General features: G+C 44.8%; 1 protein-coding gene across 1 annotated transcript; it reads right to left on the bottom strand.

Annotated features, from left to right (window-relative positions):
• Positions 1 to 3,376: 3,376 nt before the first annotated feature.
• Positions 3,377 to 13,050, bottom strand: LOC141051920 (F-box only protein 17-like). Its single transcript, XM_073549052.1, has 6 exons — positions 12,896 to 13,050; positions 7,696 to 8,067; positions 7,170 to 7,281; positions 6,788 to 6,883; positions 5,785 to 5,923; positions 3,377 to 3,708 (listed from the first exon to the last, which is right to left on the bottom strand). The coding sequence occupies exons 1-6, from the start codon at positions 12,966 to 12,968 to the stop codon at positions 3,553 to 3,555; spliced, it is 948 nt and encodes a 315-aa protein (XP_073405153.1). The 5' UTR covers positions 12,969 to 13,050; the 3' UTR covers positions 3,377 to 3,552.
• Between the last annotated feature and the right edge of the window lie 420 nt (positions 13,051 to 13,470).

Here is a 13,470-nt window from a genome sequence, read left to right as displayed (position 1 = left end):
CTGGCAACAGCAATCTGAGAACATTGGAGCCAGATTGATGAAGATTACTGTTTGACACTCATTAAGTCCATGCCTCAGAGACTGCAAGCTGTTATAAAAGCCAGAGGTGGTGCAACAAAATACTAGTGGTGTTTGTTTGTTTTTCATTATTCCATAATTTTTTCCCACAGAATTGAGTGACTCCATAATTTTTCCCCTCTGTGTGGTCTAAAAAAGTAACACTTACTACCACATTTTTTGTTCTTGATTTAGTGTTTCTTAAAGCCAGAAAGTTGCCACTTGAAATGACTTTAGTTTTGTGCCATGTCTGTGATCTGCTTTTTTTTCTACAAAATTAAACAACTGAATGAACATTCTCCAAGGCTGGTGATTCCATAATTTTTGCCACGGGTTGTACATACCCCGGCAGAATTTTTGCTTTCTTGGTGTTTTTGTCCCAGAGAATATGAATAACGCCAAAACTTTTTCTCCACTCATGGTTAGTGGTTGGGTGAAGCCATTTATTGTCAAACTACTGTGTTTTGTCTTGTTAAATCATAATGATAACCCAAAACATCCAAATGACCCTGATCAAAAGTTCATATAACATGGTGACTTTGGCCTGATAACATGCACAGAAGTTACAAGGAATACCGTAGGAGAGAAAAGCACGAATAGGGTCTTAGCCGATGGATAAAGAAGAGTGTACAATCAGATTGCACTCACCTGATGTATCTTTACGTCAGCACATAGAAACTCAGTTGACAGCTGCTGCAGCTCCACTGGTCAAACCGGTGACCAAGTAATAGTATTAAAACTGGAAAATTTTGTTGATGACACCAACGCTGCTGTACAAATTCCAGTCCACACAATGTAAGGATAAAGATAATGGTTCATTCACTCAACACATTTCAAAGCCAATAGGACTTCTTCAGTAGATGCTATAGATGACCTATAGCAGTGATTTTCAACCTTTTTTGAGCCGCGGCACACTTTTTATACGTAAAAAATCCCGGGGCACACCACCAACCAAAATGTACTCCAGCCTCATGGCCATAGTATTTCTCATTGTACCCCTTTATATTGCAGTATATGAGCCATATAATTATCCCTTTCTTTTAGTAATATGCCCCATCATTATCCCCTTCTTTTAGTAATATGCCCCATCATTATCCCCTTCTTTTAGTAATATGCCCCATCATAATCCCCTTCATGTAGAAATTGCCCATTCCACTACCTCCATCATTTCCTTCTCCCCACCACCCCATTATTGCCCTTTCGACAACCCCATCATTGCCCTCTCCCCACCACCGCCTTCTTATCACCCCCATCACCGCCTTCTCCATTGCCCTCTCCCCATCACCGCCTTCTCCATGACTCCCATCATTGCTTCTCATCACATCCATCAACTCACCTACACACGCACACAAACACACACCTCTCACCTAGACACCTAGACACACACACACCCCTCACCTCTCCTCACCGGCAGCTTCATCTCACTGGCACAGCAGCCGCGGGGCTGAATGATGATGTCATCCAGCCGCGCCGCTGACTGGTGTCAGGGAGGAAGCGACACAGGAACACGGGACTGCTGCCTCTCCGACCCGCCGCCCTGCTTGCCTCCACATGGCTAATTTGCATCGCATGTAAATTAGCCATGCGGACACGCGGCACACCCGACCATGTGTCGCGGCACACTAGTGTGCCGCGGAACACTGGTTGAAAACCACTGACCTATAGCTACTCCTGAAGGAGTCCTTTTGACCTTTAAACATGTTCATTGAATAAACCATCTTTATCCTTAAATTGTGTGGACCAGAATTTGTACAGCAGCGCCGGTGTCATCCACATTTTTTCCCAGTTTTAATACATGCACAGGAGTTGACACAAATGGGTTTGAATGTCTACTAAAGGTAACATCCTCACCTGTGACCTGTTTGCTTGTAATCAGTGTGTGTGCATAAAAGCTGAGTGAGTTTCTGGGATCCAGACAGACTCTTGGCATCTTTCATCCAGCCACTGACGTTTTTGGATTGTGAGTCATGGGGAAAGCAAAAGAATTGTCAATGGATCGATGGGAAAAGTTAGAAGAACTGTATAAAACAGGAAAGGGATACAAAAAGATATCCAAGGAATTGATGATGCCAGTCAGCAACATTCAAACAGTGATTAATAAATGGAAAATTGGGGGCTCTGTAAAAACAAAACTAAGGTCAGGTAGACCAGCAAAAAAAATTTGTCCAAAACTGCCAGGAAAATTGTTTGGCATGCCAAGAAAAACCCACAAACATCATCAGCTGAAATATCAGACTCTCTGAAAACTAGCAGTGTTGCTGTTTCAAGATGCACAATAAGGAGGCACTTTAAGAAAGATGGGCTGCATAGTAGTCGCCAGAAGGCGGCCATTACTGTTCAAACGCCACAAAGTATCTCGCCTACAATACATAAAACAGCACAGACGAGCATCAAAACTTCTGGAACAAGGTCATTTGGAGTGAGGAGACCAAAATTGAACTTTTTGGCCACAACCATAAATGTTACATTTGGTGAGAGGTCAACAAGGCCTATGATGAAAGGAACACCATTCCTACTGTAAAGCACCGAGGCGGATCGCTGATTTTTTGTAGATGTGTGAGCTACAAAGGCACAGGAAGCTTGGTCAAAGTTGAAGGAAAGAATAATGCAGCACGTTATCAGCAATTACTGGAGACAAATTTGCAATCATCAGCTCGGAAGTTGCGCATGGGACATACTTGGATGGTCCAAAATGACAACAATCCAAAACTCAAGGCCAAGTCGACCTATCATTGGCTACAGCAGAACAAAGTGAAGGTTCTGGAGTGGCCATCTCAGTTTCCTGACCTCAATATCATTGAGCCACTCTGGGGAGATCTCAAGCGTGCAGTTCATGCTAGACAGCCCAGGTATTTACAGGAACTGGAGGGTTTTTTTTGCCAAGAAGAGTGGGCAGCTTTACCACCAGAAAAAAAGAACTCATCCACAACTACCACAAAAGACTTCAAGCTGTCATTTATGTTAGAGGGGGCAATACACGGTATTAAAAAATGGGGTGTGAACATTTTATCAGGGTCAATTGGATGCTTTAAAAAGAGAAAACAGTAGTTTTACAATAAATGGCTTCACTCAACCACTAACCATGAGTGGAGAAAACGATTTGGTGTTATTCATATTCTCTGGGAAAAAAAACAAGCAAAAATTCTGCCGGGGTATGTAAACTTTTGAGCACAACTGTTCATTACTTATCCTGTACTGATCCTGAGTTACAACCTGTATTATACTCCAGAGCAGCATTCACAGTCCTGCTGGTTGTGGTCACTCTGTACAGTAATATTTCAGAGCTTGTAGACAGTTTTGGGACCTCGTAGACTTGAGCTTTGGGCTTTCTAAGTAAAATTTGCTTTATTTAAAACGTTTTGTACAGAAATGTAAAATTATCTAATTTAAAAACAGCCTTAGTATCTGTACACATACAGTATATATGTAATTGTGTAAAATATTGGCAGGGTTATAAAAACAGACATCATCCGGCTCCAGATGACCCTTCGGGGCTCATGTACAGGGCTCGAGGCTGTGACACCTCACAGTGACGGATGAGTTTGTGATCCGAGCTCCGTACCATCCATTCCAGGATTTAGTGTCTTTACCTTTGTGACAAAACTTCACGTATCGGACACCGGGACCATACTTGCGGAATTCATAGGAAACCTGAAGAGAAAGTATCACAAGTGACCGGATATTAGTAAACATACAAGTAATGAAGTCGCCCATAGAGAATGACCCAGCATTGAGGTCTACAGAGAAGGGGGCTGGCTGACGAACTCAGAATAGCTAATCCAGTCGTCCCCTTCTCTTTGTCCATTATCAGTGATGGGGGTCTGGCTTAGTGATTCCAATGGGTAGTCACTATATATCAGACCTGGGCAAAGAGACAGCCATGGGGCTGGAAATCAGAGGTCCAAGGGCTGCACGATGTCTGCCCGGCCGCTTGCTGTTTCCATGAAAGCCGTGGCTCTGCTGAATACTTTGGTGTAGGAGGGGCCTCCGGCCACTTCCTCCACCAATCAGCATGTGAAACAGCTGACGCGATGAAATGACGTCATTTAGTCATCAGCTGTTTTCACCGGAGAGTCCGCGCACCGGAGGCAGGGAGAGAAGCAGAGCGCCGGGGAACGAGACGAGGCGAGTATGTTTTTTTTTTTCCCCTTATGTGTATAGGCTATTTGGGTGGGCATGGGGAGGCTGTGTGTGGCCGACATGGCGCTGCGCACGTGACGGGGATATATGTAGGGAGGCCGTGTGGGGCTCATGCAGTATATGTAGGGAGGCCGTGTGGGGCTCATGCAGTATATGTAGGGAGGCCGTGTGGGGCTCATGCAGTATATGTAGGGAGGCCGTGTGGGGCTCATGCAGTATATGTAGGGAGGCCGTGTGGGGCTCATGCAGTATATGTAGGGAGGCCGTGTGGGGCTCATGCAGTATATGTAGGGAGGCCGTGTGGGGCTCATGCAGTATATGTAGGGAGGCCGTGTGGGGCTCATGCAGTATATGTAGGGAGGCCGTGTGGGGCTCATGCAGTATATGTAGGGAGGCCGTGTGGGGCTCATGCAGTATATGTAGGGAGGCCGTGTGGGGCTCATGCAGTATATGTAGGGAGGCCGTGTGGGGCTCATGCAGTATATGTAGGGAGGCCGTGTGGGGCTCATGCAGTATATGTAGGGAGGCCGTGTGGGGCTCATGCAGTATATGTAGGGAGGCCGTGTGGGGCTCATGCAGTATATGTAGGGAGGCCGTGTGGGGCTCATGCAGTATATGTAGGGAGGCCGTGTGGGGCTCATGCAGTATATGTAGGGAGGCCGTGTGGGGCTGATGCAGTATATGTAGGGAGGCCGTGTGGGGCTCATGCAGTGTATGTAGGGAGGCCGTGTGGGGCTCATGCAGTGTATGTAGGGAGGCCGTGTGGGGCCCATCCAGTGTATAGGGAGGCCGTGTGGGGCACATGCAGTATATGTAGGGAGGCCGTGTGGGGCTCATGCAGTATATGTAGGGAGGCCGTGTGGGGCTCATGCAGTATATGTAGGGAGGCCGTGTGGGGCTCATGCAGTATATGTAGGGAGGCCGTGTGGGGCTCATGCAGTATATGTAGGGAGGCCGTGTGGGGCCCATCCAGTGTATAGGGAGGCCGTGTGGGGCTCATGCAGTATATGTAGGGAGGCCGTGTGGGGCTCATGCAGTATATGTAGGGAGGCCGTGTGGGGCTCATGCAGTATATGTAGGGAGGCCGTGTGGGGCTCATGCAGTATATGTAGGGAGGCCGTGTGGGGCTCATGCAGTATATGTAGGGAGGCCGTGTGGGGCTCATGCAGTATATGTAGGGAGGCCGTGTGGGGCTCATGCAGTATATGTAGGGAGGCCGTGTGGGGCTCATGCAGTATATGTAGGGAGGCCGTGTGGGGCTCATGCAGTATATGTAGGGAGGCTGTGTGGGGCTCATGCAGTATATAGGAAGGCTGTGTGGGGCTCATGCCGCATATAAGGGGTTGTTAGGGGGCTCTTACGATATATAGGGGGATGTCAGCATAATTAATTCTGCTTAATATACAATTATGATACAATATTAATAAAATTGTCAACAATATAATAATTATAACATCGATATTAATATTGAGCAGAATTCATTGTGGCTTATTGGTTCTGCCCTCCACAACAGTCACGGTCTTTCATGTGGCCCCTCAGGAAAATTAATTGCCCACCCCTGCTATTTATGATCTGACTATATCCCACCTGGCGATAGCGTGTGTCGTTCCACTGGGGGATGGGTTCGGGGGCCATAGAAAACTCCTTTAGTATAGTTTGCTTATTTGCCGCCAAGAGTTGCACTTTTATTTTGTAGACACATCCACAATTATGTCGTCCGGCGTACCTGCAGGAAAGGATCTGGGCGTCAGCAGTCGTGTTTTCTAGGGTGGATTTACACTTAGACACATTTCAGTGTATATATATTAGGGATCTAAAGTGTCAGAACCTAGCCGCGGATAAAAGATTTACTTCGTTATTTCCCCCATCACTGTGGCGATACCAAACTTGTAAAGTTTATTTTTTCTTTCAATAAAAAAAAAAAAAAGTGGTATAAAGAATATATATATTTAAGTATATTATAAATAAACTACAAATAAAATATAAAGTTACATATAAATTATAAATTAAACCAAATATAAAAATTACATTAAAACATTTTTTACTTTTTTGGAGGGATTAGTTTTCAATTCTGGCGTTTGGATTTTTTTTTACATTTTTTTACATTTTTAATGATTCGCCTTGGAGGATTTGAACCTGCGATCTGTAGGATTGAAGTGTATTGGTAAAATAATCCACAGGTCACCATTCCTAGGAGTTCTAACATGCCAGAACTAGAGGGCTTCATCAGGCCCGCCGGTGACAATCCATCAGCATCCCACGATCTTGTTGTGCAGGGGGCTGATGGCTGTCAAAATTGAAGATTCTGGCGATGAAACTTTTTTTTTTTTTTTTTTTAAGTTCTGCTGTCATGCAAGAGAGCATCATTTAAGAGGTGAAACGTCTGCAGTCGGAGCCGGCTGCCATCACATCAGATACACTTTGGTGCCAGCTGTACAACATGGCTGCCAGCTGCGCTATATGGAGTGGGCTAAGCTCCAGTGCCCGGTCCATGTGAGTAATGCATAAACCTTGAGAACACGTACGGAGGATGCCGTCAAGTAGTTAATAACTTCTTAAGACTTTGTGTAAAGTGAATATAATGACCCACCAGTCAGATATGCAGATGCTGGGCTGGTGCACGTCCAGTAAATGCTCAGATAGGCCTTCCTGTAACAGGTCTATAATCTGAAACTTCTTGCACCACCTGTAGAGAGAGATAAATGGTTAACGTGCACTATGACGCTCCGACTACTGCAAATAAACCGAGACTGTCTACTTATATGATCTTTTCACAAGGGGCCGGTACAAAACTATGGGGGAAAAATGCACTTTTTGCCTAATGCTGCAAACAATATGGAGGCCATCTGCTGCCGATGATTTAATGGCTGGCATAAACAGAGGCCTGTGATTGGGATCAGGCATCTTTATGAAGTCTTGATTCTACGGTCCTTTAGTTAGAGAACTGACAGAAGGCAGACTGGATTACTCACATGAACGAGGTGACAAAGCAGATTTGTTGTTCCGCACCTTCTAAAACCGAAAGGTTGGTCTCCACCCCCCATCCAAGTGCTCCATGTATAATGTTCCAGTGAGACAATATTTCTGGCAGGAAATGGAAAATCAGATTTATAAAAAAGAGGTGGTCTAGGGGTTGGAGAAGGAGCATGCGCAAACCAGTGCATGCGCACTGCAACTTAAACGCCAACCAACCCCTAAACTGATGCCGTGATGTTTTCTACTAGCCATGAGGAGGGTTTCAATAGTTTCCATTATTTGGGTGACTGTTTTTGGCATCACACAATCTCTAGGGATTTTTACACGGAGCGATCGTTCCAAATCGTGTCAAGTGTGAACAAGCCCATCAATCAATCCACAATATATTTAAATTTTGCCAATCGTTGGCAGCTCATTCTGTTAAATAATAAAGTAAAATAAAATTATGACTTTTGGAAGATGACAATGGGAAAGGGTCAATACAGTTCGATACAAGGAGATGGCCAAGTCTTACAGCCTCACCTGCGCCAAAGGGATTTCGCAGCAGGTTCCTTGAAAACGGACTCATTACGTAAACTTTCGGCCAGGCAAAGGAACGACACTTTTCAGCCATAAGGAGAATCTCTTTTTTATGTTCTCGCTCACATTTTATCCTCCACACGGAGGGCGAGTCCACAAGATGTTTCCAGCGCCGGCTCACGAGTCTACAGCGGAGGACCAGGTCCTGCGCTGGTACGAAGCTGAGGATCAAGAGAAGGATCTCCTCCGGGAAAGGCTCTAGGTCCATGAAAAATTCCACACGTTGTGGCGGAGGTGTCGGCAAGTAAGGTACCAGAAGCCAAGTTGGCGGTAGTGCTGGGAAGAAGCCATGCCTCATTGGAAAGTGAGCGTAGCCTACAAGACAGAGGAAATATTACATAAATCAGCTGCATAAAAGCTACCATGATATTTGGGAGTTACATGTCACACTGCTCAGAGTTGGGTCTCTGCCAAACCCAAAGTTGATCTTGTAGAGACCTTAGCCCCAGTGATCACATGGCGGGCGCTACATGGGCTGTCCGCAGTTCCCGGGTGGGTGATAGAACCTTGTTCAGACCTACACTGGACTTATCAGGCTTTTATCTCAGGACTGTGACCTGGACTGGCAAAGATGTCGGTGGTGGTAAAGATGAGAAGTGCAGGACTGAAACCGATGAACAGTTCCATAGATGAAAAGGAGGAGGAGAAACCTACCTTCCTTCCCCCCAATTGTAGAGTCCCATCGGAAAACATCATTCCCCACCTTTCAGCCCCCTTCAGTATGCAGTCCCTTATAAATAAAATCAAAATACAGTCCTATGTAAACATCCATCCTTTCCCTTCACACCATTCCAACATACAGTCCCCATCAATCCTATCCCTTCACACCCTTCCAAAAACAGTCCTATCCCTTACATCCCTCCAACATACAGTCCCATTTAAACAACATCACTTCCCAACTTTAAACCCCCGGCAATATACAATTGCAGGTTACAAAAAAAAAAAAAAAAAAAAAAAAAAGAGAAACCTCCTTTCATGACCTCACCCTCCTGCAGTACATCACTCCTTTCAGCCCCTCTATTTACAGCCTAATCCTGCAGTGCATACCACCTCTTAGCTTCTCCATATACCATGCTGCAGTCCCATCCTACAGTATATTCTTCTCTACCTCCATTATTTACAGCACAATCCTGCTGTACATAAATTCTGTCATGTGTATACAGCCCTCCTCTCCGTTCCATTCTGTAGTGTATAAGTACTGTCAGACCTTCTATAAACAGCTCTGTCCTGAAGTATTTCACTGCATTCGGCCACTATACACATTCCCATCCTGCAGTGTGTCACATTTAATTCCCTCTATATACATCCTGCAGTATATCACTCATTTAATCTCCTCTATATACATCATGCAGTATACTACTACTCTATATACAGCCCCATCTGACAGTACATCACTAATTTAATCCCCTCTATATACATTCTAAAGTATACTCATCTGTATATAATCACTCTATACACAGTGATATCCTGCAATACATCACTCATTTAATCCCCTCTATACACATCCTGTGATATATTACTCCTCATTTATACACAGTCACTCTATACACAGACCCATCTGGCAGTACATCACTCATTTATCGCCTCTGTATAAATTCCCTGTTATATTACTCATCTATATACAGTCCCTGTATGCACAGCCCCATCTGGCAGTACATCACTGATTCAATCCTGTCTATATACATCTAGCAGTATATTACTCCTCATCTATATACAGTCCCTCTATGCACAGCCCCATCCGGCAGTACATCAGTCTTCTCATCTATATATTCGTTTTTATAGCACCATTGATTGCATGGTGAAGTAGATGAGAAGGGGAACATACAATGACAAATAGAAATTATAATTAAACTAATAATGACAGACAAGTACAAAGGGAAGAGGACCCTACCCATTATTCTACAGCATAATGGGAAAGGAGACAGTAGGTTTGAGGGTCTCTGTCACTCTGGTGTTGGTGAGGCAGCAGCATGGTCATTGAAGGTTGTAGACTATTCTGAAGAGATGGGTTTTCAAATTCCGCTTGAAAGCTTCGAGTATAGAAGATAATCTGAGGTGTTGGGGCCCAGAATGCCAGAGGATGGGGGATACTCTGAAGTAGTCTTGCAGGCAACTGGATCAGGAACGTATGAGTGTGGAGGAGAGAAGGACGTCTTTGGAGGAAAGGAGAGTACATGGTGGGAGATTAGTTCAGAGATGTACAGGGGAGACAGATGGATGGCTTTGTAGGTCAGTGTTTGTAGCTTGAAGTGGAAATGTTGGGGAATTGGGAGCCAATGAAGGGATTTGCAGAGGTGATAAGAGGAAGGATAGCAAGGACAGAGGTGTATTAGTCGGGCAACAGAGTTAAAGGGAATCTGTCTCCCCTTTTTTGAGATATCATATAATGATATCATTCAATTGTGTGTCACATAAGGATTCTCTTAGTACTTTTGCTCCCCCCTGACCCCGCACCTTTCATGCATAAATACCTTGTTTATATCGGTTCAGATGTATGTAAACTGCCGCTGTCCGGTCCGCTGGGCGGGGCTTATTCAACTGCTCCCCCCTCCCTGTCTTGCTCTACACAAGAAGAAATGCGTAGAGCAAGACAGGGAGGGGGGTAGCAGTTGAATAAGCCCCGCCCAGCGGACCGGACAGCGACAGTTTACATACATCTGAACCGATATAAACAAGGTATTTATGCATGAAAGGTGCGGGGTCAGGGGAAACAAAGGTACTAAGAGAATCCTTATGTGACACACAATTGAATGATATCAATATATGATATCTCAAAAAAGGGGTGACAGATTCCCTTTAAGGACAGACTGAAGAGGGGTGAGTGTGTTAGCAGGAAGGCCATAGAGTTGGATATTGCAGTAGTCGAATTCTGGAAATGTCGACAGGTGGCGGCAAGGGATTGGATGTATGGTTTGAAGGACAGGTCAGAGTCAAGAGTTACTCCGAGGCAGCTGATTTCCAGTACAGGGGAAAGCATGGTGTCATTTATTGTGATTGACAGATCAGGTAGGGAAGATGCGCGAGATGGAGGAAAGATGATTAGCTCAGTTTTGTCTTTGTTGAGCTTTAGGAAGCGAGAGGAGCAGTACTCTGGGATTCTGGACAGCAGATAGGTAGATCTGAGTGTCATCAGCATATAGATGGCACTTGAAGTCATGGAACTTCATGAGTTGTCCCAGGCCAAAGATGTAGATGGAGAAGAGTAGGGGTCCAAAGACAGAGCCTTGAGGAACTCAGATAGAGAGAAGAGTAGGATGAAGAAATGTGTGGTTGGAGAGGTATGAGGAGATCCAGAAGAGGGCAAGGTCTGCAATACCGATGGAAGAAAGGATCTGTAGTATGAGTCAGTTTCAGTGGACTGGTGGGGCAGAAGCCAGATTGAAGGTTTTCAAAGAGTAGGTTAGATAAGAGGTGGAAGTAAAGTATGGTGTGAATGTGCTTTTTAAGGAGATTTGTAGCGAACAGGATAAGTGATACGGGTCAATAGTTGGATGTAGAGGTCGGGTCGAGGGTTGTCTTCTTCAGCAATGGTGTAATTGTGGCATGTTTAAAAGCAGAATGGAAGGTACCAGAAGGTAGTGATAAGTTGAAGAGATGGGTTAGGGCTGGGATAAGCGTGGTGATGAGATTGGGGAGGAGGTGGGATGGGGTCAAGTGCACAGGTGGTGAGGTGTGATTTGGAGAGGAGATGAGTAAGATCTCCTTCAGTGATGGTGGGGGAAGGCAATGGTCTTTTATGCATAGTGCTTGGGGTGGTTGAGTAGTAAAGACTTGCCTGATTTGGTTAATCTTGTTGAAGTGTACAGCAATGTTTTCGTCAGAGATGAGTGGGTTGCAGGGGGCAGTGGTAGGATTTGAAAGTGGTGAATAACTACTTGGGGTTGTGGGATAAGGAGGATACAAGGGTTGTCAAGTAAGCCTGTTTAGCAGAGGATAGGGCTGACTTGAATGTGAAAGTTGCTTGTTTGAATGTGGTGAATTCTACCTGTGACAGTTTTCTTCCAGTGCTGCTCTGCAAGCCTGGACACCTGCTTTTTAGTGAGGTTGGTGTGCCCGGGATGTCTGATTGTTCACACTCCGCCGTGGACAAGAAGGGCGAGGAGTCAATAGCAGATGTGAGTGTAGCATTGTAGAAAACAGCGGCACCGCCTACGTCGTGGAGAGAGGATATCGAGGGTAGCGCAGAGTTGGAGAGTGTGAGTGTCGCATCTAGCAGAACAGTCGTGGCCAAAAGTTCTCATTTTGACAAATTTTGGTTTTCAAACAGTTTGCTGCTTCAGTTTTATAGCGGCAATTGGCATTAACTCTAGATAGTTATGAAGAGTAATCAGATGAATTGCAAAAAAATTGAAAAGTAATCCTTGATCACAAAATGCTGATACCAGTTTTGGTGTAGACCATTAAATGTATGACCGTTTTCCCACAGACTTTGCAGGACGAGGAATCTCCTCCGTAGCCTGAAGGATTCCCCACCTTTGAGCTCCCTCTAACAAAACTGGAGCGCCTTTTAAATGGAGTCTGTCAGCATTTGTGACCAAATTTCGTGACACTATGATAGCCTACTGGTCATGGTTTATTCTTCACTTTTCTACAGCAATTTGCCTTTTTTTGGTTGTACTGTTTGTGCTTTAGTGTATGTGTTTTGCACCATTTTTTAAGTTGCTTTTTGGCAACTTAAAGTGCTGACTTTTTTTTTTTTTTACAATTTGAGAAAGCGCAGCATTTTTTTTGCTGTGTCTTTTCTGAAATGTTTTAGTTTTGCAAAAATATTGGAAAATCACACACTCACAAATATTTGGCATATGCTAATAGACTGGGGGGAGGTTAAGCTTCCAGCGCACCAATGTATAAGATAAATAAAGGTTTATAAAAATACCGGTATAACAGTTTCTTAATTTAAGATATCCCTTATTTAAAAAGTCTCGTTAAAAACTGCAGCTCTTCTCCCCCAACCCCAGTCTTGCAGGTGCTGCATGGAGCCTAATAGATTGGCAATGTTGGGAGGAGTCAATAATCTGCAGTTTTGGGTCAGATATAAAATATTCCACTTTCTCTAATAATCAAAACATTATTAATTTAAGAAGTCAACTGAAAAGCAGGAGGAGGCTGCCTTTTGGTGATGCCATTCTAGTCTCCACCTCACCAGTACACCAGCACCACGGCATCCTGAACCGAGGTCCATAGAAGAATGGCGGTTCTCCCCCTCGATGTGACATCTTCCCTCACAGCCCTCTGCTAGGAGTGAGGCCTGAGAATCTGGGTAGGGATCAAGCTTCCTGTAATTAGTGATCGCAGCTGCAAAATCTAGGTAGATTGATTCAAACCAGTGCAGAGGACTAGGACTAAGGGTATGTGCACACTTTGCGGTTTCCGCAGCGTTTTTGGCTCTGCAGAAACGCAGCAGATTCTGCTGCGTTGTACAGTACCTTTATTTCCTATGGAAATAAAAAAAAGCTGTGCACATGCTGCGTTTTTTTCCGCGCGGTTTTGCTGCGGTTTTCAAAACGCAGCATGTCAATTGTTTGGTGCAGAAACGCTGCAGTTTTACACCTCATCCATTATGAGGTGAAAACCGCAGGGCAAAACCGCAGATAAACCGCAGATAAACCGCAGCACTTTGTCCTGCGGATTTCCTGCGGTTTTCTCTACAAAATCCGCAGAGACAAAAAACTAGGGTATGTGCACACGCTGCGGATTTGGCCGCGTGGATTTTGTAAA

The sequence above is a fragment of the Dendrobates tinctorius genome, unplaced genomic scaffold (genome assembly GCF_039654945.1).
Source record: "Dendrobates tinctorius isolate UK_male_01 unplaced genomic scaffold, ASM3965494v1 ptg000158l, whole genome shotgun sequence".
NCBI classification, from domain to species: Eukaryota; Metazoa; Chordata; class Amphibia; order Anura; family Dendrobatidae; genus Dendrobates; species Dendrobates tinctorius.
Note: the sequence above shows the minus strand (reverse complement) of the source record. Positions and strands in the feature narration are given on the sequence as shown.